Here is a 25,457-nt window from a genome sequence, read left to right on the forward strand (position 1 = left end):
CTTGAGATGAGGAAATGGAAGCTGACAGAGGTAAGCACCTTGTCCAAGCTCGAATAGCCAGACGTGGGAGGGCCACCCCACGCCCGAGACAAGCTGTCCTCCAAAGGGTGGCCAAGCTGCGGGCAGTCTTGGTGAAGGTCACCGAGCCCCGCTTCCCCTCCTGACGGCTGCCGCGGCCTCAAGCGGAGGCCCCTCAGGGGTTACGGCAGATTGTAAGTTCAGGGGGGAGTGCCTTTGAGGAGCTGGCAAAAGCGATGGGACACAGGAACTCTAAGGTTTGCATACGTGTGGGGACGAGGGGAGCCTCCCCAGGGACCCGCCAGGGGACCGCAGCAGCACGAACTGCTCTCGGGGAGGCCGAGAGGGAGGCGCAGGCAGGTGCCCGGGCCGCCGTGGTCTCCGTGCGCGCTGCCGGCTGGCCGCAGGGCCAGCGGTGACCCGGAGGTGAGGGCCGCTCTGGCGATGATCCTGCTGTGGATCGGACCTCCGACCACGACAGGCCCCCTCCCAAGGGGGACCCCCCTGCCGAAGGGCTGCCGCAAGTAGTCTGACGAGGAATTCTGCAAGTAACGAGAGACTGGTCCACACTTCCACGCAAGGCAGGGCCCAGCGCGGCGCGGGCAGACCTCGGACGCCGTCCCTTCCTGCAGGGGTCACACGTGCACCGTGTCCCACCCAGGCCAACAGGCTCTGAAGCTCACTGAACTGTCCCCCCACCCCCTGTAGGGGGACACGGAGCAGCTACGGGGGGGACGCCAGGAGCATCTGCACTGCTGCCGCCTGGCTGGACAGAGGGTCCCTGTGAAGCCAGAGAGCTCCGAGGGGCCGCAGCCCGGCTGTCTCAGGGCTCTGTCCCTCCCTCCCGCACCATCTCAGCGGACTCAGTGACCCTCCCCCCCACCCCCCCACCCCCGTCCCGAGGCCACGCCCCACCTCCACGGAGCACGTCTTCACCCGAAGCTGCTCTGTACCGTCCCGGGATCCTCTGCACCCACACAGCAACGGGCTTCCAGTCGGCTCTGCGGACACGTGGCTCTAAAGCATGACTCCAACCGTGGGCTCGACTGGAGATGAGGACCCCGTCCAGGACAGGGTGTGTCTGCTCTCTGCTCACCAGCCCAGCCCTCGTGCTGGTCCCCAGCAGACCCCTCACCGACTCAGCAAGTCCTTCTCCCACACCCTCCCGGGAGCCCGTCCTCCCCCGCTCTCCTCACCGAGGCCGCCTTCCCTCTGCCCAGGGAGGTGTGGTGCCGGCACCGGGCCCGGGCCATTTCCCTGCAGACGAGCTGGCGCAGGCCACGCAGGCTCTCCCTCCTCGGCGGCCCGGCTCCTTCCTCTCGGCCGGCTTCCCCGACCCAACCTGGCCGGTCAGCCCTCCTCGCTCCTCTGCTCCGCCCCGCCTGCCCGCCTCCTCGGGCGGCCGTCCTGACAGGCTCTGTGTCCGGGCTCGCACCCTGAACAGCACACTGATGGATAAACGCTTTCACTGTTACTCGGCCTCTCATCCTTCACAGACTTGTGCTCAGCCCCATTATTAGGACAGAGATTGTATCCTACTCGTTTTTCTGCAGAAAGATTGCATAAGTGCCCAAACTAAATTTTATTCAACTGAATCAATGTACCACCCACTTAAAACATAAATTTGATCAAGAAAATGTTTTTCCCAAGTGTGGGTTTATTTCAAAATTATAAAGATTTATATATTATTTTTATTACATATAATTAGCAATTTTTAGCTTATAAAAAATTTCACATTTAAAGTTTTTATTTTAATAAGATATTTTTAAAATGTAGACATTTTAAAACCACCAAAAAAGCTGAATATATCTTGCAGCATAGGTTTACCCTTAAATATACACATCTCAGATGCTGTTTAGAAAAGATTTAAAAAACTGGCTAAAAATCATTTACAAGTGGCAATGATTAAAATCTCCTTATCTCTGGAAGAGCATCTTAATGACACAAAATGAATTTAACATCACAAGCATTTAACAGTTTAATTAGCATGTAGTTTTTATCAGTATACAAAATGGTCTTAAATGGTCAGTGCAGTTGTTTTTTTGGAGTGATTACTGTATCAGGAAAAGTATACTTCACCAAAAACAGAACATCAGCTTTCAAATGGTCTTTTCAAAGAGTTTCTGATTTTAACTCAGCAAAGAAGAACAGCATTTAATTACTGCATCCCTGGTGAAAAAACAAAAGAGGAAAAACAATATAATAACCTGCCTCCAGAGTGAACTTGCAAAAAGATTCCTGCCGAGAGACAAATACACGATCACCTTTTCCCGTCAGAACTCAGCGGAACCCCCAGTACCTTTCCATAATTAAAACTTTGTTGAATATCACTTGAAATCAAGAACTGAGACATGGAAATAATTTGTTAGTTGCTAAAATGGTATTTATTTATTTCGAAATCTTAAACAACACATATGCTAATTTTATTATGAAGAAATAAATGTAAATACCCAAAACAACGAAAGTATTTTTAAAAAGAAACAATGAACTGGATTTTAAAAAGCAGAACGTTTATAACTGTGTCCCTAAGAATTCCAAAAAAATTCATGTGAAAAACCTCATTCGCCTTTCACATGTCTCTTCACAACAGTTAGTTTGAACTGTTGTTATATGAATACGGACTGCTAAGGCGAGCACCAACAGACTGGAGATGTACGGACAGACTGTATGCTGCTCTCAAGGGCAGGGCCCGACACTTCTGGGGAGGGTGGTCACTGCCCAGACGCCCTGCCCTGGCTGTGAGCTCCAGCTCTACTGCAGTGGACATCATTTGGGGCACCTTTTCCCCTCGTTGAGAAACAGCAAGAGCTCTCCCAGCCAAGGTCCTGAGGACTGGCAAGTTACCTCTGCGCTCCTGTTCTAAGCCTGCTCTCCTTTAGTTGACCCTGCTTTGCTTTTTCTCCTTTTAGGTGTTCATCAAAAAGAATCATCCATTTGAAACTGAATAAAAATAGAACTGCTATCAATTTCCTTCACTGTTCGTATCAGGCATACAATTCTGCTGTTTTTCATATGCAACCTATGTTTCCAAATTTCACAAAGAAACAAAGCTGTGCCTCAACAGAATATTCCTCCAAATCGGTCAGATTTAAGACTGCAGTTAAGTATTTGTTTTTTCCTCCATAATTAAATTAGTACATTTCTCTGAAAAGATACAAGAAAACAGCAATTACCTCTTGCTATACAAAGGGCAATTACCTCCTGACATACAGAATAAATATGTTTCTACTGGCTTAAAACAAACATTTCTATATCAGATTCATTTTTTCATTAACTTTCTTTTTTTTTTAAGTAGAATTTATTTTTGCTGAAGTCTCCATATCCTATTTACTGAATACTTGCAGTCGCGGAAGGATCTAGAATCTCTTGCCAAAATTCACTAACTGCAAATGTTCAGGTGGTAAATCAGAAGTACACTCCTAGCCTACCTGTTACATCTGTTCAACATGTTTTTTCTTGATATGGCAAGCTTCTATTCCACTCATTTAAAAAATAGTTTCCTTCTGGGAACAAAGTCAACCAAAATCAGCCTTTTAAATCACATTTTAATATGAAAATTACTAAAATTCACGTATCTGTGTAAAGAGCATTAGAGGAGCAGAAACAAGACAGAATTGAAACAAGCTCACCTTGCATACGGGATGTACGACAGACTATACCTGCAAGAAAAATTCAAGAACGTTGAAACTGAATGATGTTTTCCTTTTTGCCAAATGGCCATATTCTAACACCATAAAAAATGAAGCAGTAGACTATTGCACAGTGATTCTCAAAGTATGACCCTTGACGGCATACAGCATCACCGGGGAACTTGTTAAAAACGCAGATTCCTGCCCCCTCACACCTCCTGCATGAGAAACTGCGTCTCAGTAAGCAATGTGCTTTTAAAAAAACTCTGATTCTGATGCCTGCTGAAGCCTGCTGTAATAAAAAGCCTGTTGTATTACCCTTTTCAAGTTATTTTTTAAAAATAAAAACTATAAAATAACAGAATAAACTGCACTCTCCTTCAGGGATAAAGCAATCATTAAGTACAGATTAACAATAAAAAGCAACATATTAATAGAAAATAACAAAGATTTAAATTTTTCCACATTTCACTGAAAAAGAGTAAAACATCATCATAAGGTTCTTTTGTAACATGCAGAGAACTGCATTTAACATCTGTTGACATTCCATCAGCGGAAAGGTAGAAACAGCATCAAAACAAAGACTGGGGCTTCCCTGGTGGCGCAGCGGTTCAGAGTCTGCCTGCCGATGCAGGGGACACGGGTTCGTGCCCCAGTCCGGGAAGATCCCACATGCCGTGGAGCGGCTGGACCAGTGAGCCATGGCCGCTGAGCCTGCGCGTCCGGAGCCTCTGCTCCGCAACGGGAGAGGCCACAACAGGGAGAGGCCCACGTACCGCAAAAAAACAAAAAACAAAAAACAAAAACCACTGATCTCAGATTGGGTGATATCAAAAAGGAGAAATTTAAAACAGCAAAGTCAGGAAGGGGTTTACTGACGATTGCAAGGAAGCAAACAAGACTGAGCTCTAAAGAAAAAGGAAAAACACTCGTAGAAATATTTTGTACGTGAAGAACACCTTTCTGGTCTGACGCGGGAGCGTGCAAGGAGGGCACATTCAACTCAATCGTATTCGCTGGGCCGTCAGCCCAGGACCTGAACGTGGCCTGGGGAGGGAGCGATCAGGAAGGACGGTGTGACTGAACGCTCAGAGGGGAGGGCGCCTCAGGGAGAGGCAAGGGCAGAGCAGCCTCGCTGAGGAGTCGGCACCAGAACGAACTCACTCGGCAGGTGCTCAGCAATACCAGGCAGTGAGTGGTTCCCCGCCGTGCCCTCGGGCTCATCCTGTGGCTCGGCCTGGACCTCAGGGTTCGTGTGGCACCTCCTGCATTTCTGTTTCACACGTTAGAGAAGTGAACGCAGCCCTGTGTGCCTGGGCAAGCACAGCCCCCAACTCTCCTCAGCTCTCCCACATTTAGGCCCCCCAGGACACACTGCAGACCTCAGGCACCTGACCTCTCAGGAGGCCCTTCCCCTCCAAGGCACAGGCTTACCTGACCCGGTAAAATGCCAATGACCTTCCTAGGCTTACAGGCTCAGAACAAAATGCATGGCACTGCTTAGGAAATTTTAACTTTCTATTTAGTGTAAGACTTACCAGGTCATTGACAAGAACTGCAATATGCAGAATAATAAGGCCAGCCCCTTCTTATGCCACTGACAACAGCAAAGACAAAGAAATAATGAGTTAAACATTTTTTTAAAAAATATTTTTCACAAGCAAGTTCAGTTCCTCCCCTTCAAAAATATAAACGATAGCTCCAACTTGTTTCATTAATCCTAGTATGACAAATTTAAGATTCAGGAGATCTGAGAATTACATATCTATAAATTGTATCTTCTTTCTAGAATCCTCTGATTCCATTTATTCAAATGCTGCTAAGTATATGGCATTAAACATTAATGAAATAAATGTGCACAGGCCGAAAATGTTAAATCTCTCTCATGTTAGGTCCTTTAAGTCAAGGTTAACCTTTCTAAAATACCCACTTGGTTATTAGATCTGTATCCTATGTGGAATTTACGTATCCTTCTCATTCACACTTGTTCATTTTCTTGAGTTATTTTTTGAACTAAAATTGTATTTTATTGTGATCTTCTGGAATAATGTAAGATAAAGTTTCCACAGTTGTTTTAAAATGATCTATTTTTAGAATTTCTTGTCCATCTTTATTTTAAATTTTTATTTATTTACTTTTTCACTTATTTTTAATCTACTGCTTATAAACAGACTGCTGGACCTTTCCAAACCAGAAATCAATTTTCCATAGGGAAATGCGAAGATTGTTTACGAAAATTCTTTTAAGTTATCACTGGGAAATGATGTATTAAGTGCATTCTTGCATAACTAAAGTCCGGTCCTTAAATCATCAAAATTAAAAGCAGAACATTTTTGATGAACGTTTCTGCAGTGTGTCGTATGCCACCCCATCTTCTTTAAAGTGTGCAGTGTTCTTGGGAGCTCAAGAACCTCCTCAGACCCGTTTGGAGGTGGATAAGGAACAATAAGCAAATGTAATGAAGAATCAGGAGCATCGACGAGTAAACTGAATTGTAATAAAGTAACTTCTCTGAAGGCTAATGAGGAGCCGTTCACCTCATCCATAAGTGGTGCAAGAATAATTTAAGTCCTTTTGTCCCTCTGTGTTAATCTGTTTGGGTTTGTTTTCCGGCCCTTTCTCCTCACTGTGTGGACACCCTGATGCTCACGATGCACCCCCCACCCTAGAGCCACAGCACAGCGAGGCTATCAGCACAGCTGACAGAGCACGCAGACCCTCAGCGAGGGCCTCTCACGGCCCTGGGCCTGAGAGAGGGGCCAGTCTGACCTGGACGCAAGCACGAGCTCACTTCTGTCTGTTTTAGGTGGCAGAATCCACTGCAAGCCTAGCTGTTAACTAGGTTTTAGGGACACCCAGTCTTTGGTGGGTTTTAAGAAACCAGACTTTGAGCTCCTTGGAAATGATGGTGCGATGACAGTCTACGTGGTGAGGGGCCACACAGTTAGTAGAAAACAGATATGGTTGAGGTAACTTACCCAAAGAGCAGCGCACAGGGTAAGTATGAAACACAACTACAGGAAAGGAAAGAAAAATCATCAATTTGAGCCTTTTCCAAAGCTTAACAAAAATGCATACACTATTCTGCATTCATTTGCATGGTAACACACTAGAGAACAAAATTAATGAGACCGCTTACTCTAGCTGTCCTTATATATTCCCTGAGTATTAAAGTCTGTGACTGCTGCAATATATATCCCTTGGTAAACTGAAAGCACGTAATAAATCACCCGTTGACTAAGCCAACAGAGAGACTGTTTCAAGAATGAATGAGAGTGACAGCAGCTGTTGTTATGGATTTATGAATGCTTGCGCTAACGTTTACTAATTCAAGCCGCCACCGCAGGACTCAGTACAACCGCTCCTGTACAGTAAGTTCTGTTTTACTTAGCTTTACAAAGCAACCTGTTATTATGATTTCACACAGAAAGACTGCACTGTCATTCCACAGCTATGTCCCCCAGAGGAGGCAGGGGAGAGACGAGGAGAGGCAGGGAAAGCAGTGGGGCAGGCGTGGAGACAGAGGCCTAGGTATTTGTGCAACAGTCCAACGGGGGAGCGACAAAGGCCAGGTGACAGGCCACCAAAATTAAGCCAACTCTCCCTGAGAAGCCTCATATGGACCCAGAAGTGACCCGTCTTCCAGGCCCACCCTCCAGAAAGTACACACAGGGGTCCATTAAGGTGCTCCATGGGGCCTGAAAATGAAATACATGCAGCTCTCATTTTCACGTGCAATACACAGAGCCACACTGTTAGAATACACAAAAGAAAACAGGATTCACCCAGCCAATCATTTTAGGTAATGCTACGAATCCAAACTCTTTAAACACACAGCCTGAAGAATGTGACTGTCACATTCAACAAGAGAATTATAACATTAGTACCTCACAAAGTAATGCAAAAAGAAAAAAAAAATTCGAAAAAAGTTTTTTAAAAGTATCATTATTTACTTACCAGCATAACAATCGTTGCAAGCAATCTCGTTGTTTCAAACATTTTCTTCAGTTGTTTCACGGGTCCCATTAAAAAGCATGTACTATTTGAAACAAATAAAAGAAATGAGAGAGGGAGCTATTAACTTGTCCGGCTGTGTAAAAATAAGTACTTTTAAGAAAAGAAATCCTATGTTAGTTTAATTAGAAAATCTCACTGAGTCTGTTGCATTTCTCCTTAACATTAGAAGGAAGCGTTACTCCTTTTGTCTTCTGAGACACAGGAACGCCTGTCACAAATCACTCACAGTGCCGGTGAGCGCGACCGCTGAGCCGGTCCAGGCTGACAAGGCAGCCTGCTCTCCGTTGGTGCCAATTCAGCCACTGCTTCCTCACCTCTACGCACGTTCCCCGTCATAACGGGGAGAACAGCCCCACAAGCACTGTCTAAGGGCAAAAGTGTGCAACTGCGCCCTCAGGCCTCTTCCAGGCTGCGGTCTGAGGAGGGGCATCGGGGCGAGCCCAGGAGAGGGGACCGAGCTTGGCCACGGCTCACGCCTCTGCACTGGGCAGCACCTCTGATGCAGAACGTCCCTGAAGAGGCAGGAGCTCACCTCTGAAAGCTGAGAGCTCGTAAACGTGACAACTACGCTAACAGACATCAACTCCCCCAGAGATGCACCCAAGGCCCCCGGGGGGGACTCCCTGAGCGCCCAGTGCACAGTCCTCAGAGTCACTGCCACTGTGTGGCCCTGTCTGACTCCTGGGCCCGGCACTGCCACCCCCGATCTGCTTCCGCCGCTGGTCGGCTGGGCATCTGACGGTCCCCTCGCCGAGGCAGCTACAAGCCGGGGCTCCGGAGGACTCTCGGGTGGGAACCAGGCCTGGTCACCTCACTAGGCACCTCCCCGGGGAGTGACCCCCCCGCCCCATGCTACTACACCATGCTATAAGATGGGCTGATAACAGTGCCCACCTCACAAATGGGGTGACAGACACAGAACACTTAGGATAGGGCCTGGCACACAGTAAGTACCTCCAAATGCTGGCTATTCCCACCATGAACACTCTATGATGGCAGCTGGCACACAGCAGGAGTCTAAGTATCTATTGAATGAATGTAAATTTTGAATTCACAGTATGTATAGATCTACAGAAATATATCCTATTAGAAAAGAAAATTTTGATAATGATAGCAAATGAAATATTTTGAGAAGCCAAACTTCTGTACATACCTGGCTAAGGCAGCAATATTTCCAAGGGTATAAAACACTGCAAAAAGCTTTATGCCACCAGGAAGCCACAGTAATCCAGTTCCCTGAGTTAAGATATTATAGTTATTTAAAAGTAATTTTACCACTGTAATAGATTAAAATATAAATGTGCTACTATAGTAATAATAGAACAGTAATAATAGAATATACATATATTATAAAGTTTATGTATAAATGTGTTAATATATAGTCTCTATATAGTTTTTTAAAAAGTAGTTAATTTTCAATGTTATTTGCTAATTTGAATCTTCTGCCTATTTGCATATAAGTATATATAAATGAGCCATTACATAACTTTCTTTATACATCTGAGTAAATCTCACTCTACTTAAGTATTCTTTTTATAAATGGCAAGTCAAAAATCTACATCCCATCTAAATCACTGACTGCAACCCCCCTAATACACACTGATCTTTCTTAAATGAAATTATTTTAACAATCCATAAACCCCCCAAAATATTAATCTCTGCATCTTTTTATTTATCTCTACCCCTTTATTTCAGGGGACTAAATATGTCCCATCAGAACAGTCCAGATAAAGTGGACTGCATGTTGGGACTAAATGGAATGATCAGTCTCACACAAAATAGAAATTACGGAGCAACATACAGCCTTAACGCACAAGAATAGAGAAGACGATGCCACTGGCGAAGCATATGGCAAACCATTTCAGCCTGGTGTTGAAACTGAGGGACGAGGCGTCCAGGACCTGAGGAAAGAAGGGGAATCAGAACGTGTTTTTAAATCATCACTTGCCGACCTGATGCTTTATACTACATTAAAGCAAAGCTTCATGTTAATATAGACAATGAATCTGTTTTACTCTGCACATTGTAGTCTTAAGAACATTACGATTCCATGGCCGTAAAGGGGAATATCAACAGGTCTGGGAATGAGACGGTCCTGAGGAGTCACTGTCAACTCTGCCAGGCGAGATAACAGCATTATTGTGTTATACGGTTTTAGAAAGCTCTCACCTGTTAGGGACAGGAGAAGCACTGATGTGGATGACATGACATAAGCTATGGGGTACCTTATACAATACTCATTGATTGAAAAGTAGGGGCAAGATGAAACAAGACGGGCAAAATGTTGACAGGTGTTGAGGTGGACTCATAGACACACACCTTCTCTCAACATCTCTATGTCCGAGGGCATCTGGGCAAAGTCCCTACACGCAGAGCCTGACACGGGGACTGTCCTGCCGGAACCTCTCTGGGGGCGGGGCGGGGGGGAGCCCTCAGGCAAGGGAGGGCAGCTGGACAGAGAAGGGGAGGGACAAGTGAGGCCCTGCTTGCAGCTGGAGCTCAGTGAACACCATACCTCACTGTCTGTGCCGCTTGAGGCCAGGCCGCCCTTCTGGAACCCTCCTCCCAGCAGCTGGTGGCTGGCTGCAGGCAGAGGGCGGAGGGCCCAGGCTGCTGCAGGAGCTACAGCGTGAGCACAAGAGGACAGCTTGAGCTGCAGGGCGGCGGGCACGTCCGCCCAGTGACTGGGACCTGGGGAGCCCCCGCAGCGTCTACCACGGGGCACATCTGACAACCTCAGCTACAAGTCACGGAAGCCCTGGCGTCCTCACAACCGTTATTAGAAACGCACTTTGGAACGCACGTGAATCAACTGCAGGGGGACAACAGCCCCGCATGTCACGTGGACTCCAACCAGGTTATACAGGGCCGCACTCCACACACGTCACACTATGATGCGGCCACAGTAACGATTAAGCACGCATTTCCTTTCACTGAAGTACAGTGTAACTGAAGCACCAACAATGTTATTATATTATTTAAATATTACATTAGTTTCAGCTGTACAGCACAGTGATTCAATATTTTTATAAACTATATTCCCTTTAAGGTTACTACAAAATAACGGGGATATTTCCTTGTGCTGTACATCTCAGCTGCTTAGCTATTTTATACACACCAGTTTGTATCTCTTAATCCCCTCCTCCTATATTGCCCCTCCCCCTTCTCTCCCCACTGGTAACCACTAGTTTGTTCTCTGTATCTGTGAGTCCGCTTCTGTTCTGTTATACACATTTGTTTTATTTTTTAGATTCCACACATAAGCAATAACATACAGTATTTGCCTTTCTCTTCATTAAGCTCAATACTCTCTAGGTCCGTCTACATTGTTGCAAATGGTAAGTACACATTTACATTACTAAGTACACCATTAAAACTCATTTTCCCAACAAGGCTGAAAAAGTATCAACAACAGATGTTTCAAGAAACTAGAAATATACAATAAGGATTTATATTCCAAAATTATTATTAACTTGCATTATCATATACTTAAAAGACCACATGCTTATAATGTATTTTCAAGAATAATGATGCAAAAATACAAAGTTTTATATGCAAAAGCTCAAAATTCCTTACCTCAATAGATTGATCTGTGAATCCTTATGCAGCATGAAAAGCAGATAAAAACAACTAAAGATTCTGTCAATGTAACATCCATCACTTTTGAACACATTTTAAATATTTTTTAAAATCTGCTTTAATCCACAGACATTCTTGTTTCCAGCAATGTCATCTGTTTATACTAAAACTGATCACTGTTTTTTAAACAAAGAATGAACCTGCCTATAAAAACATCTAAATTTCATTTTTATCTGATTAGGTAGAATACACATAGAACAGAATAAACCCTGAAGACTGCGTATCGCACCGGGAATCTACTGGTTTGTAAAAAAGGAGAAACGGTACCCTAAGTAAGCAGGGTTTCTAAGTGGTCAGTGCGAATACACGATGACGTGAGGACTTATGAGAGTGGAAGAAGCATCTGTTTTTACTTCCTTTACAAGTTTCAATCACCCCATTGTTCTTAAGTTCAACTCAGTATTAAGCAGCGTCATTTGTATAAATAGTAGATATTTTTCCTCTCATTACCATCAGCCAAGTGATCTTTAAATCAAAACATGTAACAAATTCTTTCCATTTGTAAATTTGGAATATTTGATCCACAAGCAGATGACTTGTTGCAAGCCCCTCAGATTGCCCAGGAAACAGAAACAAATCACAGATTCCCTAACTCCCAATTGGGAAAATGATACAGTGCCCACCATGCAAGAAAACCAGGCACTGCCCTGTCCATGAGGGAGACGGAGGGAGCCCTGACCCCGCAGACCCGCGTTAACATGTGCTTGTAGGTGTGACGTGCTTGTCCAACGGGATCAGGAAGGAGCCCACCAAAACCAGCAACTATTCTGATCTTGTAAATTTAGTCTTAGCAAAGAAACACACATTGAAGTGGCCACCAGTTATTTTACTTATTTGTTATCAAAGGAAGAGGAAGCCAAGAATAAACCTCGTGAGAGCAGGAGCGACTCTCCCATTCGCCAGTGCCCTCTTCCTGCTGCAATAAATCAACCTCACCTGGAACCAGAACTTATTAAAAAAAAAAAGTTGAAAACAATGGAGGAAAACGTCTTCACCACAGCACCAACATTACAGGTGAATGAATGAACCCATGGCACAGATACGAGCTTCCTTCCTAGGGGATGGAGAAGCCGGGAGAAGGACACCATCACAAGGGAACAGCGTGGGCACCTGGGCCTGGCTCCCGGGCCACCACCACTCGAATAAAGGCAACCACCGCATACATGCAATTCCTAGAACTGCTCCTCCAGAGACAGTGGTGGACGATGAGATAAAGACGAGAGGACAGCGAGCACAGAAGCAGGCGCCCACGACCCCTCCAGTGCGGTCCTGACCCACCTCCCCAGGGGTCCCCTCCCCTACTCAGAGGCTCCTCATCGCCGTCACCCACCGCTCTCCCAGGCATCCTCTCTCATTCAGCAGCCCCGACCACAGGTCCTGCCCCAGATCCTAGCAGAGTCTCGGGTGCTTTCTACATGCACGTTGACAGCCCAGCCTTTCTGTTCCTCACTCTCTCCTCTCCGACAGCCTCTGCTCTCCCCTCCACTCAGAGACCCTGGGACTCGTACTCCCCGAAATCACTCCAAGTCCAGGCCACACTGCTCTCCAGCTGCGACATCCTCCCCAGGGCACTGATTCAAGGGCTCCTGCCTGGATGCTTCGCAGCCTCTCGGGCCCCTTTATCCCCTCCTTTACTTCAATACAAAAGCGCAAGTTCCCTTTCTGCTCTATCCACCAGCAAAACCCTGGCATGACTCAAGCCCTCCTTCCTCTTCCTCTGGGTGGAGTCACACGGACCTGCCTTCTCACTGTCACCCCCTGACCCTGCCAACCCACCTCCATTTCAACCTCCAGTTCCTGCCCTGGCACCTCCCCAGTCAGCAGACACACTGCCTCTATTTCCCACAGAACACGGAAGCCCCGTGGCGATGCCCTGCACCGCTTGCTGTTGCCAAACACCAAGCTCACCCTAGGAACACTCACCCTCCCTTCCTGGCCCCGGACCACAGCACAGGGGCAAAGGCCAACGTGGCCGCCCTGCTTCAGAGGCCAAGCCCCCTGACGTCCCAGGGAACCGACACAGCTGGCTTTTCTCCCCGTGTACAACAGTGAACCACATTCTTGCGGAGACCCCCTTCCATCAACCTGTGAACACGCGTAAGCCTCTTCCATCTTAAACAGACAAAAAGCCTGACTTCACCCTCCAGCCTCTGCTCAGTCAGTCATTCACTGATTCACTCAACAAATACCTACTGGGTACTCCTGGGTGCTAAGTGCGGGGTGAGGGCCTGGCTCTTGGTTAAAAGGCGCGGCGGGGGGGCCTTCCCTGGTGGCGCAGTGGTTGGGAGTCCGCCTGCCGATGCAGGGGACACGGGTTCGTGCCCCGGTCCGGGAAGATCCCACGTGCCACGGAGCGGCCGGGCCCGTGAGCCATGACCGCTGAGCCTGCGCGTCCGGAGCCTGTGCTCCGCAACGGGAGAGGCCACAGCAGTGAGAGGCCCGCGTACCGCAAAAAAAAAAAAAAAGGGCATGTGGGGGAAGCTGCCGGGCCCACAGCCCCTGAGAGGAGCTGCAGGCAAGGACAGCGGCTGGTCCTGCCCTTTCACCTCCCTGCACCCCCAGCCCCGAGGCTCTTTGTCTGAGGCCCTTAGGAGAGCTCCCTGTCCAACAGGGGACACACTCCTCCTGACTCATCCCCCTCAGCCCTCCCAATCACCCTCCTCCCCCGACCTCAGAGTCCATAAAACTGCCTGACTCCAGGCCTTCGCTGCCCCATCAGACCCCAGATCACCACCCCGTCCCTGGTTTTAGCCCCAGGCTGGTTACATCGCAGGAAGTGATCTGCGGCTGAACTAGCCCCTTCATTTGTGGCTCTGCTTGAGCTGCTGAGCTTGTCTCTGCCAGGACCTTGCCTTCTCCAGGTTCCCAGTCTCCTGAGCTCCTCACTGAAAGCTCCAGAGGTCAAACCCTGGGCCTTCTCCCTTTTCTACTTACCCACAATCCCTTGGTTATCTCAAGTACTTCCTCCCATGAGCTCTAGAACCTGCACTCAGATGCTAGCTGGCATCTCACTCAACATCCAGATGACCCCCCAACATGCGCCTTCCATGTCCCAGTCAAGGGCGACTCCATCTCTCCAGCGGCTCAGGTCAAAACCAGAGGCACCCGGGCCCCTCCAGCAGCACTCTCACACCCAACCCCTCAGCTCTGCACTCGGACCATTTACAGAGGCTGGCCACTCTCACTTTAAGCCAGCGTCACTCCCACCTCCCTGACCCAGGTCTCTTCCCAGGACCACTACCCTAGTCCTCTGACCAGGCTCCAGCTGCCACTCTTGCCCCTGCAGTCTGTTCTCCACAGACCAGCCAGGGCGACCCTTTAAAATCCAAGGCAGTCACATGCCCGCTCTGCTCAAAGCCCAACAGCTCCTCAGCACACTCAGAGTAAAGGCTGAAGTCCTTACTGTGTCCTGCAACACCCCACATGACCTGGAGCCCACCTCCCACCTTCCCGCTTCCCTGGCCCTTGGCTCCAGACACCCTGAGGCCTCTTTACGGGTCTTGAACGTGCTGAGCCTGTTCTCAGGATCTATATTTGCATGAGTTGGGAGATATTTACTTGTACAGGTTACCCAGATATCCCAGTGCTCTTCAGATCTATGCCGTAATGTCACCCTAACAGACACATCTTCCCTGACCATCCAACACAACAAGATGATCCCAACCTCATCCACCTGCTTTACCTTCTTCCATGGCACTTATCACTGGCTGACATACTTTTATATTTACTTGTTTATTAACTGTTTTCCCCAATTAAAATGTAAGTTCCATGTAGGGGAGGCCTTTCTTTTGGTCACTGTTATAACACCAGCATCTTGAACAGAGCCAAACATATGCAGGCGCCAAAATATTTGTTGAATGAATAAATGATCACCTCTTCTGAACTCAGTGCACTTGTCCATTCCAGTCAATCACTCCAATCTTTGGTCAATGACTTCTCTACATAAGTTTTCTCCCCTCTAGAGAGTGGGCTCAAGAGAAGTGGCACCACCACCTTCACGCCCCCAAGGTTTAGAGCAGCTCCGTCTAACAGGACTTTCTGCAATGGAATGCCCCAAGCATGTACTGTCCTATGCATCAGCCACTAACTTACTTGCCCACCCAGCACCTAAAACGTGGTTGGTATGGCTGAGAAAGGAATTTTAAATTTTATTTAACTTAAATTTAAATAGCCGCATGTCGCTAGGGCTACTGTTTGTATAGCACAGACCTAAAGCATAACGTGAAGCATAAAACAGTGGTTTAATAAATGAGCTGGGGGCTTCCCTGGTGGCACAGTGGTTAAGAATCCGCCTGCCAATGCAGGGGACACAGGTTCGATCCCTGGTCTGGGAAGATCCCACATGCCACAGAGCAACTAAGCCCGTGCACCACAACTACTGAGCCTGCGCTCTAGAACCCGTGAGCCACAACTACTGAGCCCGCGAGCCACAACTAATGAGCCCGCACACCACAACTACTAAGCCCACGTGCCACAACTACTGAAGCCCGCGCGCCTAGAGCCCATGCTCAACAAGAGAAACCACCACAATGAGGAGCCCGCACACTGCAAAGAGGAGTAGTCCCGCTCGCCACAACTAGAGAAAGCCCGTGTGCAGCAAAGAAGACCCCACGCAGCCAAAAATAAAATAAAATAAATAAATTTATAAAACAATTAAAATAAAATAAAATAAATAAATGAGCTGGGTAAGCCACTGCTGCCTAATGGACGTTTCTCATATTACCATTTATGGGTTCTTGTATTACCATTACGATTCGCCAAACTGGTTAGAGCAGATGCCTGGCTTTCAGTCTCTGAACCCTCACAGACTAGTCCAGAATCCTGTTCACAAGAGGTGCTGTTTATAACAAGGAAGGAAGTTAGGACAAGAGAAGGGACAAATAAAAGGTCCTTATGTAATACCGTTTCATTTTAAATGTTCCACTTCTGTGACAGGCAGGCAAGAATTTGTCTGCATGCAAATGACAAAGATACTTACAAAGCAGTTCCTCCTGCACTATTTTTATCCCTCTTTTTAAAGGAAGTAACCCTTTTCAAGTCTCGTGGGTAAAGTACGCAGACAAGGATTGTTTTTTAAAAAAACCGCTTATGAGGGCTCAACTGACAACTTTTCATTCAGTATTATTTCACTTCTCAATGACCTGTGTTTTTTTTTTTTTCTCCCTCCAGTCTCCCTCCTTCCAAAAAACATACACTCACAACACCTCACTTAATTCCAGGGTCTAACAGATGCAACGAAGCTTTAAGATTTCAGCTTATGCAGCTGGCAGGACGAGTACCCGCACAGCTACTGCGCTGCCAGCCCGAGTTCAAAGTCCACACCAGGCGCAGAAAACCAAGCGGAGGCTGGGGGAGAGCAGCGTGGGGGCAAATGGGTTATTTGGGAAAGGAAGACATGCAGCGAAGTACGTTCCTGAGAGTCGCAAGGCCAAATTGGGGGTGGGGGGGGTCTCAAAGTGAGCTTCTGTAGACTACATGGAAACCTGGAAAGCGCCCCAAGTTCTTCCCGGGAGGCCCGTGGCGCCCTCCCGCATCACCTCTGCAGGTAGAAGCGGCCCGCTGCCCACGCTCCGCGGCCCCGCCCCAACACACGTTCACCCCAGAGGCCGGAGGCAGGCTCCCTACCTGTGCAGTCAGGCCCTGCTCCTCGTCGTCCTGGCCGCTCAGGACTCGCCGAAGCTTATCCATGGCCCTGCTCCTGGGCCGCAACGGCCCTTCTCGCCCGCCGAGAAACCCGAAACCGGAAACTCTTGGGGTCGACCGGAAGTCCGGGTAGCCCGCTTCCGGCACGTCGGCGCGGCCCTTGCGGCCCCCGTAGCAGCGTGCGCATGCGCGTCGGGTTCCGCCGCTGGCCTGTGTGGGCCCTGTGGCCGCAGGCGGGGGTGTGTGGGGTATGGCGTCCACATTGTGCTAGCTGCTCGCCGGCCCGCGGGGTGGAAGCTGTCAGGGAAGGACGCGGAGAGCTGCGGTCTCCCGCGCTCGGGTTCAGCAGTCGCTGCCTCCGACCTCCGGGAGTCGGGACCCAGAGGTGCGCACAGCCGTTGCTTGTTGGATGAACAGACCCACGAACGCGGATCCTCACGAGTGTCCTCGAAGCCGCGTGCCTTGGGCCCACGTCCAGGCCTGCGGACCCGGGCTCCAGTGCCGGGACTAGAAGTCTAGGTCTGCAGACTCAGGTCCAGTACTGAGGCCCCATGCCCTAGACCCGCTTCCAGGCCCGACAGAAGAAGGCTGGGGCCCTTGTGCCAATACTGGCAGGGATTCCGTTCTAAACTGCCGTTCGCCGAGTATCTCCGCTCGAAGGGAGTCCGGGAACAAGGGGCAGGCTTTGGGCGCTGGTGGTGTAACAGGGAAGAGCTAAATCCGACTCCCTGTTCCGTCTGTTTCTTTGATTTCAGCCTTTGTTTTTCGTCGCTTTTGTTGGTGTAATCATATACATATATTATGGCCTGCCCCAGGGAACCCTGCCCCTCTGCCTGAATGTTAAACTAAAGAGCCTCTCTTCGTTTCCCAGGGAGACAGTCTCACCCCGCCCACCTGTAGATGGCTGCCAAAAAGAAAAAAAAAAAAGACATTAACACATCCCCTCACTCAGGCTGGCAGTTCCAGGGAATATTTGCAAAACGTATGGCCTTTTTACTTTGCTTCCTCGTCTCTAACCCCTTTCTGTGCTATAAAAGAAGCTGGCATCCAAACCCCGATAAGGTGGTTTATCGGAGACACTAGTCAGCCGTCTCCTCAGTCTGCCGGTAGTGACTTATTTTCTCTCTTATTCTCTACCTTGCTAAGGAGAGATGAGAAACTAGGGCTTCCTGTACAGTGTGAATTCCAGAGAATCCAGGAGTTTTCCATAAATACACTCCTGCTTTCCAGTTTGGTGTGATCGTGATGAAATGCCTGCTGTTCTGTTTTATTACATCACCTACTCCGTTCCTTCCCTAAAATGTAACAATTAAAAGGTGGAGCCCCAAAGGCTTTTATTGCCCATCCTTACTGCCTTCAGTAGAATTTTATCTAATCTCAATGAGATAGAAAACACATGGTAAGACCCCTAGAAACACAGATGATACACTTGCTCTGATAAAACAGTCCAATGTTCAGCATCTTTTAGGTGGAAAATACTTATATTTGGCCTGTTTATACTGAAGTGTGAGATCCTATTCTTTTGTCCTTAACTTAAAAAGATCAGAAAATGGAGCGGAAAAAATGCTATGAAATAATAAACCTGTGTGCTTCTATAATAAGAGTACATCTATACATTCCCTAAATTTTTTCCTTTTGAAGTATAGTAACTTTAGTTTTGCGTATGCAAAAAGACGAAACAAACTGATACCTCTACTAATGGGGAGAAAGCTTTCCAAGGATATGTGAGGTTGAGCCATGGAATTTGCCAGTGTCCAATTGTGTTTAACCTAAAAAGGGCAATTTCATAATTTTCAACCTGTACCTGGGTGTAAGAAATTTTACTTAGAAAAGAATATTGAAGATTTAAGAATATGATTTGGGCCTTTTCACTTCTCATGCCCTATGAGCCAAGCTTTGTTTCCTAAAAAATACCACACAAAATTTACTGAAGCCATAAGCCAATGGAGATAATTGAATAAGAGTCTAGGCTCCATAGTCAGACTGCCTGGGTTAGAATCCTGGCTCCCCCGTTTTGTAGCTGTGACATTTGGGGCAAGTCAACCTAAACTCCTGTTTCACTTTCTGATGTGCGAAAATCAAGGTGATAATAGTGCCTACCTTGCAGGGTTGTTATGAGGATTAAATAATACATCAATCGACCCTCATCATTCAGGGGTTCTATATTACAAATTCACCTACATGCCAAAATTTATTTGTAACCCCGAGATCAATACTTGCAAGCACTTTCGCAGTCACTCAGGACATGTGCAGAACAGTGAAAAGTGAGTCACCCAACACTCACCATCACGGCTGGGGTGGAACAAGGCCGTGATGTGCCTTCTTGTTTTCAACTCATACTGCAAACAGGCGCCCTTTTTGCGGTCTGCTTACTGCTACATTTTTTCACATACTTGTGCCTTTTCTTGGTGATCTCACTGTTTAAAATAGCCCCCAAGCCTAGTGCTGAAGTGCTGTCTAGGGTCCTAAGCACAAGAAGGCTTATGGAAAAAAAGTATGTGTTAGAGAAGCTTCATTCAGGCTGTTGTACGCTGATGTCTGTGAGTTCCACATTAATGAATAATACATACTGAATACGAAGTTTTTAAACAGAATCACTTCAGACAAGGTTATGGGTTGATCAGTTGAGGAACGCGCAGTCAGAGGCTCGCAGGACCCTGACCCATGTCTGCAGGAGTGGGGCCTCAGTCTTCGTAAACCAGTGTTTGCAGCGACTTTATCAGACATAACCTGCAGATGACAAGGATTGACTATAGGTGTAAGGACGGGGCCTACCACATGCCAAGTGCTGAACAAATGCTGGGGTTTGTGATTCTAACCATCACTGTTGTTTCATCGTGTCTAATGTCTGCTCTGGGTCCCTGTCTCCCTTCCCATCTGTGAAAGGAAAATCTAAATGGAGTCATTATTGCTCAGAGAGCTCTGTGACCTGGAACCAGGAAGCCACGGAGGAAGGTGACGTGCATGCCTCAGCCTGGATGGACTCTGACCTTTTGACCTGATGAAGTTGTCCAGAGCACCTGCCAGAAATGCAAGATACTTATCGGACCCTTACCCTAAAATAACTTGAGACAGTCTATCTACTTATTGGACCCCTGCCCTAAAACAACTGACGATGCCTTAAGGACAAATCTTCTCTCACTTGTGACTGTCAATCACGGTTCTTGCCAGGCAACCTTTAACAGCCTCCTGGCTTGTTTTCTTTTTTCCTGGCTTTGTGTCTTCAGAAGCCCCTGATCCTTTCTCTTCCTTGGAACACTCCTTTGGGGTTGCCCTGAATCTGTCTCCCAGACTGCAATTCTTACGACCCCAAATAGATTCTTCCTATTTGCACCCTGCATTTTTTTTTTTTTTTTTTTTTTTTGTCTGACACATCCTAGTGAACAGTCTGTAAGGAAGCCCGAAGTTAGCTTGTACTTCGTGCCCAGAATCCTAGAACAAAAGCCGGGAGCTTCCTACTTCCTTCCTCTTCCTGCTTCTCAGCCACAGGGCTTTCCAGAGGCAATGGCCTATCCAAACATGAGGCAGCCGGACAAGCAGGAGGTGGTCCCAAGTGGTGAGATGCAAAGCTTGAGAACATCTTTCCTGGGCCCCGAGATGAGAGTCCCCGCTTCCTTCCAGGCCCGCCAGAGGGGGGTCTCCGTACCTGCGATGGTCCCTCCTCCCTCCTCCCTCCACCCACCCTCCCTCTGTCCCTTCACCAGCCCGCAGGGGAGCCCGAGTGAAGGAAGCAACAACAAGTTCCAGCAGAGCCCTCGGTCAGGGAAGCTGAGGTCCCCCCGGGAGACATGTGGTCCTTTCCGGAGGCAAGCCCAGGGCCAGCCCACCCCCCAGAGGCCACTCCATCCCACGTCAAGACCTCTGCCCCCAAGGGGCCCCACGCACAAACCAGCACCCCTTCACCAGCTGACTGTGGTGAAAGAGGCTGGGTTCCCAGAGGGGCCTTAGGAGAGGTAACACCCGGTGAGCCTCTGCGGGAACCCTTCCCCATGGAAACATTTTAAGCATTTTGAAACAAAGACAATACAAAACATCCCAAGTTTCCTATTCCCATTTCTTAAGTTTCATACAGTACTTTGTAGAAAAATGTATCAGACACTCTCCAGTGACAATTCAGGTAGGAAATTACACTGGAATCTGAGCCCCTGAGCGGCTAGAAGGGCCTTAGAAAGAGTGCAGCAGCCATGAGTTGGGAGAGAGCTGGTGACAGTTCATCATGGGCCCTTGACTGTCTCATAAGCTTGCCTTAATCCCTTCTCTGGACATGATAGCAAAGCTGGGCACAAAATGCAACACAATAGCTTTTCTTCCTTGAGGACTGAGGCCCCAGAATGCTTTGTGAGTGAACCAAGTCGGTTGCCCGTCAAGGCCGTGAGGCTGCCCCAGGCAGAGGGTGGGGACCAGCTGTCATTGTGCAGGGGTGGGGATGGAGAGACCTTCATTCCTTTCTGCCTCCCGACCACACCCCTGGAAACAAAGCGAGCGCCCTGACAAGCCCTGCCATAAGGGCGACACTCAGAGTGTCCCGCTGGAACAGGAGGTGGGCGCCGTCGCCATGCTCCCGGGTCAGCAGGGCCCCTGAGATGATCGCCAGACCGCTCCCGCACCCAGGGGAAGGCAGACGGGCGGGCAAACAGCATGTGGTTTGGCAGCGCCACTGTCCCAGGACGCACACGGCACAGAAGTGGCCGACGTCAGCTCCAGCCAAACCCTCGTCTGGCCCCGCAGCCGGCCGTTCTCCACACGTGGCGTGGAGGTCATTGTAAATCTATTCATCTCACTCCTCTGCTGAAAAACCTCCAAGGACTCCACTCCAGCCCCAGAGTAAAGGGCACTATCGTGATAACAAAGGGCAGGGTAGATTAGAGAAACGCACAGAGCTGGTCCTGACCCAGCCCCGGCTCTTCTCTCCAGCCTCACACATCACCACATCTTTCTTTGCACAACACATACAGGGGCACACGTACGTGCATGCCTGCACGCACACCATGTAAACACACGTGGAGACCCACCTGTTTAGCCAGGCCTCCGTGCTCAGCGTCTGCGGCATCCACAGGCCTGTTCTCGTTGCTTGAAATCTTGCCTCCCATGTCCCCCAAGGCCCACCCCCAACTCCTCCAAACTTCCTTTCTTGGCCAATGCCCACTTGACCTCTGGGTCTCCTCCTCGGGGGAGCCCTCCCGGACCTTTTACGACGTGGCCAGGGGTCCGAGCCCAGAGCCCTCCTCATGCTCTGTCCATCCCTAAGCAGGGTCACCAGTCTCTCCCCAGCTTTGCCTGGCCGAGGTCGGTCATCCCGCTAGACTGCCTCGTGTCCAGACCTCACCCCGTGATGGAAGCTCAGAGGATGTTTATAGAATGAATACATGAGTAACAGTAACGAGAGCATGTTTAAAGGATCTGAGACATAATTTGCCTCAATACGACGTCTAAAGTTCATTGTAGGGGTGAAAGTAAACCTAGGTGTCAGTAAATGAACAATTATGTGTTGAGCACGTTCTGTGTGTAGCTGTCCCTTCAGCGGGCTGGCGAGGTCTAGAAAGATACAGCTGAGCGTTCAAACGGCCCAGATAAGCCAGGCGTTTCTTCCGCCGTGGGTGCTCACGGGGCCTCCCTCCACTACTGAGGAGGAGAAGGTCCAACCCTTGCCATGTGTGAGCTAAGTGGTGTGCAGTGTGCTTTGACCCTCAGGCTCCCTTCTCACACACTGAGCCGCGTGAACCACTGAGTGCTGAGTGAAGGAGTGTGTCCCCCAAAGATCTGCTCTTTTGGAAAATATCCTGCTTCTTAATTTTGCTCAAATGTGTTATTCCAAAGAAAGACACAAAGGTGATTCTTTTTATGATTATCTGTTGGGCATTATATCTTTCCAGGGGAGAAGGTTTTTTTTGTTTTTCTTAAGATTTTTTGATGTAAACCATTTTTAAAGTCTTTATTGAATTTGTTGCAATATTACTTCTTTTTTTTTTTTTTTTTAATGTTTTGGCTTTTTTGGACCCGAGGCATGTGGGATCGTAGCTCCCCGACCAGAGATTGAACCCGCACCTCCTGTATTGAAAGGCCAAGTCTTAACCACCGGACCTCCAGGGAATTCCCCAGGGGAAAAGTTTTTGCAACTCAAACCCCTTGACGAGAGAAAATGCCACCCCCAAATCCTGTTTCCTGAGAGAGAGCAGAGAGCCTGGTAGGTAAGAACAGAACTCTGCTCTTTCTCTGTCTTTCTGTCAACAGGTGGTGTTTTCAGCCATAAAATCCCTGCTGAGGTCACAGCTCTGCTGTAAATGGAGCTTCCAGTCACCCTATTAATGTCCATTTGAGGTCTTCAGGAAACTCCTTTACTAGTTCCTCAAAGCAAGGGACCCTCACACGACTTTGAATGAGTGAACCAGCTATAAACGAGTTTTGGATGTTGCTTGCTTAAAAGCAAAGGTAAATCCAGCATTTTGATCAATTTATTTCTCCTGCTCCATTTGCTATATCCCTACTGGATGATGGAAACATGACTGCAGTATTACACGAATGGTTAAAATATGTTCCCATGGTAACTGCGACCAGGATGCAATCTATAGAAAAAGAGTGTGTATCAGTGCAACTAAATGACTATCCAATTAAAAATAACCCAATCTGCCTTTTAAAGAATTAGTAGATTAACGTGCATTTGTTGTGTACTTGTTATTTTGTTCAGAGAAGAAAAAGATACTATCTCACCCTTGAAGAAGTTACAAATTAATTTTTGAAATGATATTTAATCATAAATGAACACAAGCAAGACAGCACAGGGTGAATTTTAACTTTGGACATTCGTGGCCCCTGAAGGCAGCACCTGGGACTGTTTTGGAAGCGTAGAGCCTCAGGCCCTGAAGTGAGGGCTTCCCGCTACCGGGCCCCTCGGGTGATGCACAGCGAAGTGTGCAAGCGCTGGCCTCCACTAGGGAAACAGGGAGATCCCGAGGCAGCCTTATTCAGGAGGTGGATTTGGAGGGATACTTGTATGAAAACAAGGATTTGCTGCCCAATTCCAGAGACCTTACTTTCCAAATCTGTATCAATTCCGTTCTTCTTTCTCCATCTCAACTCTCTCTGCAGAGCCCAAGCCTCGGCCCCCCTCGGCGGGCATCCCTTCTCCTACTCTGATGCGGCTCCCATCCCGCTGACCAGTGAAACGCAGGTGACAGCCCCTCGGCTTTCACGCCTGCGTGCGGCTCCCTTACAGACAGGTCAGGTCCTTACCACCTGCCCCGACTGTGTTCCCACGGAGACAGTGCGGCAGGTGTCTGTGTGCAGGACGCAGGACCAGCCCCGGCAGGGGCGTGACAGGAGCAGGTGTGCACCCAGACGATGGCATAGAGTCTAGGCAGAGGCTTCGAGCCCATCCCGCGAGGCAACCCATCATGAGGGCAAAGGTCCGGGCCTCCACTTCTGTGTCCATCTGTCACTGGACAGGACTGCCCCTGGGGACAGGCGTGACCGGTGTGAGGCGGCCATTCCCCAAGAGGACTCAGCCAACACTCAAGTGGCTTCACCGAGGTTACGTGTGAGAGGGGCGGTCAGCCTGGGAACCAAGGAGAAGTGAGCACCACCATGGGGCCACCTGCAAGGTCAGTGTCAGGAGCTAAGCCACCGTCAGCAGCAGCCGTGACCAGCCGGCCAGTGTGAGTGGGGCGGGGAGATGCAGCTACAGCTGCCGTGGCCAGAAAAGGTTACTGGCCACAGGGGGACTCATGTGGGAACAGAGAGCGCTGAGTTAGACCCATACCCCTGAGTCCTTGAAGCTGGTTTGGCTGAAGAGGAAGTCAGTTTACAGACAGCTTGGGCACTGCTTATACCAATGTTGGGTCTCTGAATCCTGTCACTTATATGACCCGTTCACTTCATATTTGTCTCTGTCTCCTTTTTCTTCTCTGTAAATTGGGAATCATAATAGTACCGACATGATAGGGATGTTGTGAAGTAGTGATCTTGGACTGCGCCTGCTACACACTGAACGCTTGCTCAGTGATGATGGGTATTAGCATCATTTATTTGGATAAACCTGTAATTATATTCCAGCCTGGCCTCTTAGGTGCTGTGACCTTGTGCAGGTTTTCTGTTGCTGTTTTTTTACTTCATGTCTCTTCTTAGAAATAACATTATTTCATGCACTTTTCGTTGATTGCATCTTTTGGAAATTCTATTCCCTGGTTAAGAAAATGAATTGCAAATTTGTGTTAAGATAAGCAAAGATTAAAAGGAAACATCTGTTTTGTGCTGCTACAAAGAATATTAACATCCGAGATGCATGAGCTGGGGTCTCACTTAGCACCCAGCACTCTCCTTCTTGGTACTCCATTACGTGGGCTGACTGAATCGCAAGCTATCTTTACACCAAACTAATGCATATTTCAACTTCAGAAAATGTATTAGACGTCTGTCACGATTGTCAAGTCTGTCTTTGTTTTCCTATCATCGGAACAGTGAATGTATTTTACAGGAATTTAGGCAGGGACTTTTCATATGTTGTATAAAAAGCTC

General features: G+C 48.2%; 1 protein-coding gene across 1 annotated transcript; it reads right to left on the reverse strand.

The window, feature by feature from the left end:
- Window positions 1–1,655: 1,655 nt before the first annotated feature.
- SFT2D1 (SFT2 domain containing 1) lies at window positions 1,656–17,068 on the reverse strand. Its single transcript, XM_030852964.2, has 8 exons — window positions 16,929–17,068; window positions 9,479–9,565; window positions 8,818–8,900; window positions 7,605–7,686; window positions 6,626–6,661; window positions 5,186–5,244; window positions 3,648–3,677; window positions 1,656–2,187 (listed from the first exon to the last, which is right to left on the reverse strand). Exons 1-8 carry the CDS (start codon window positions 16,989–16,991, stop codon window positions 2,148–2,150), a joined length of 480 nt encoding a protein of 159 aa, XP_030708824.1. The 5' UTR covers window positions 16,992–17,068; the 3' UTR covers window positions 1,656–2,147.
- Between the last annotated feature and the right edge of the window lie 8,389 nt (window positions 17,069–25,457).

This window comes from Globicephala melas, chromosome 14 (assembly GCF_963455315.2).
Source record: "Globicephala melas chromosome 14, mGloMel1.2, whole genome shotgun sequence".
Taxonomy (NCBI): Eukaryota; Metazoa; Chordata; class Mammalia; order Artiodactyla; family Delphinidae; genus Globicephala; species Globicephala melas.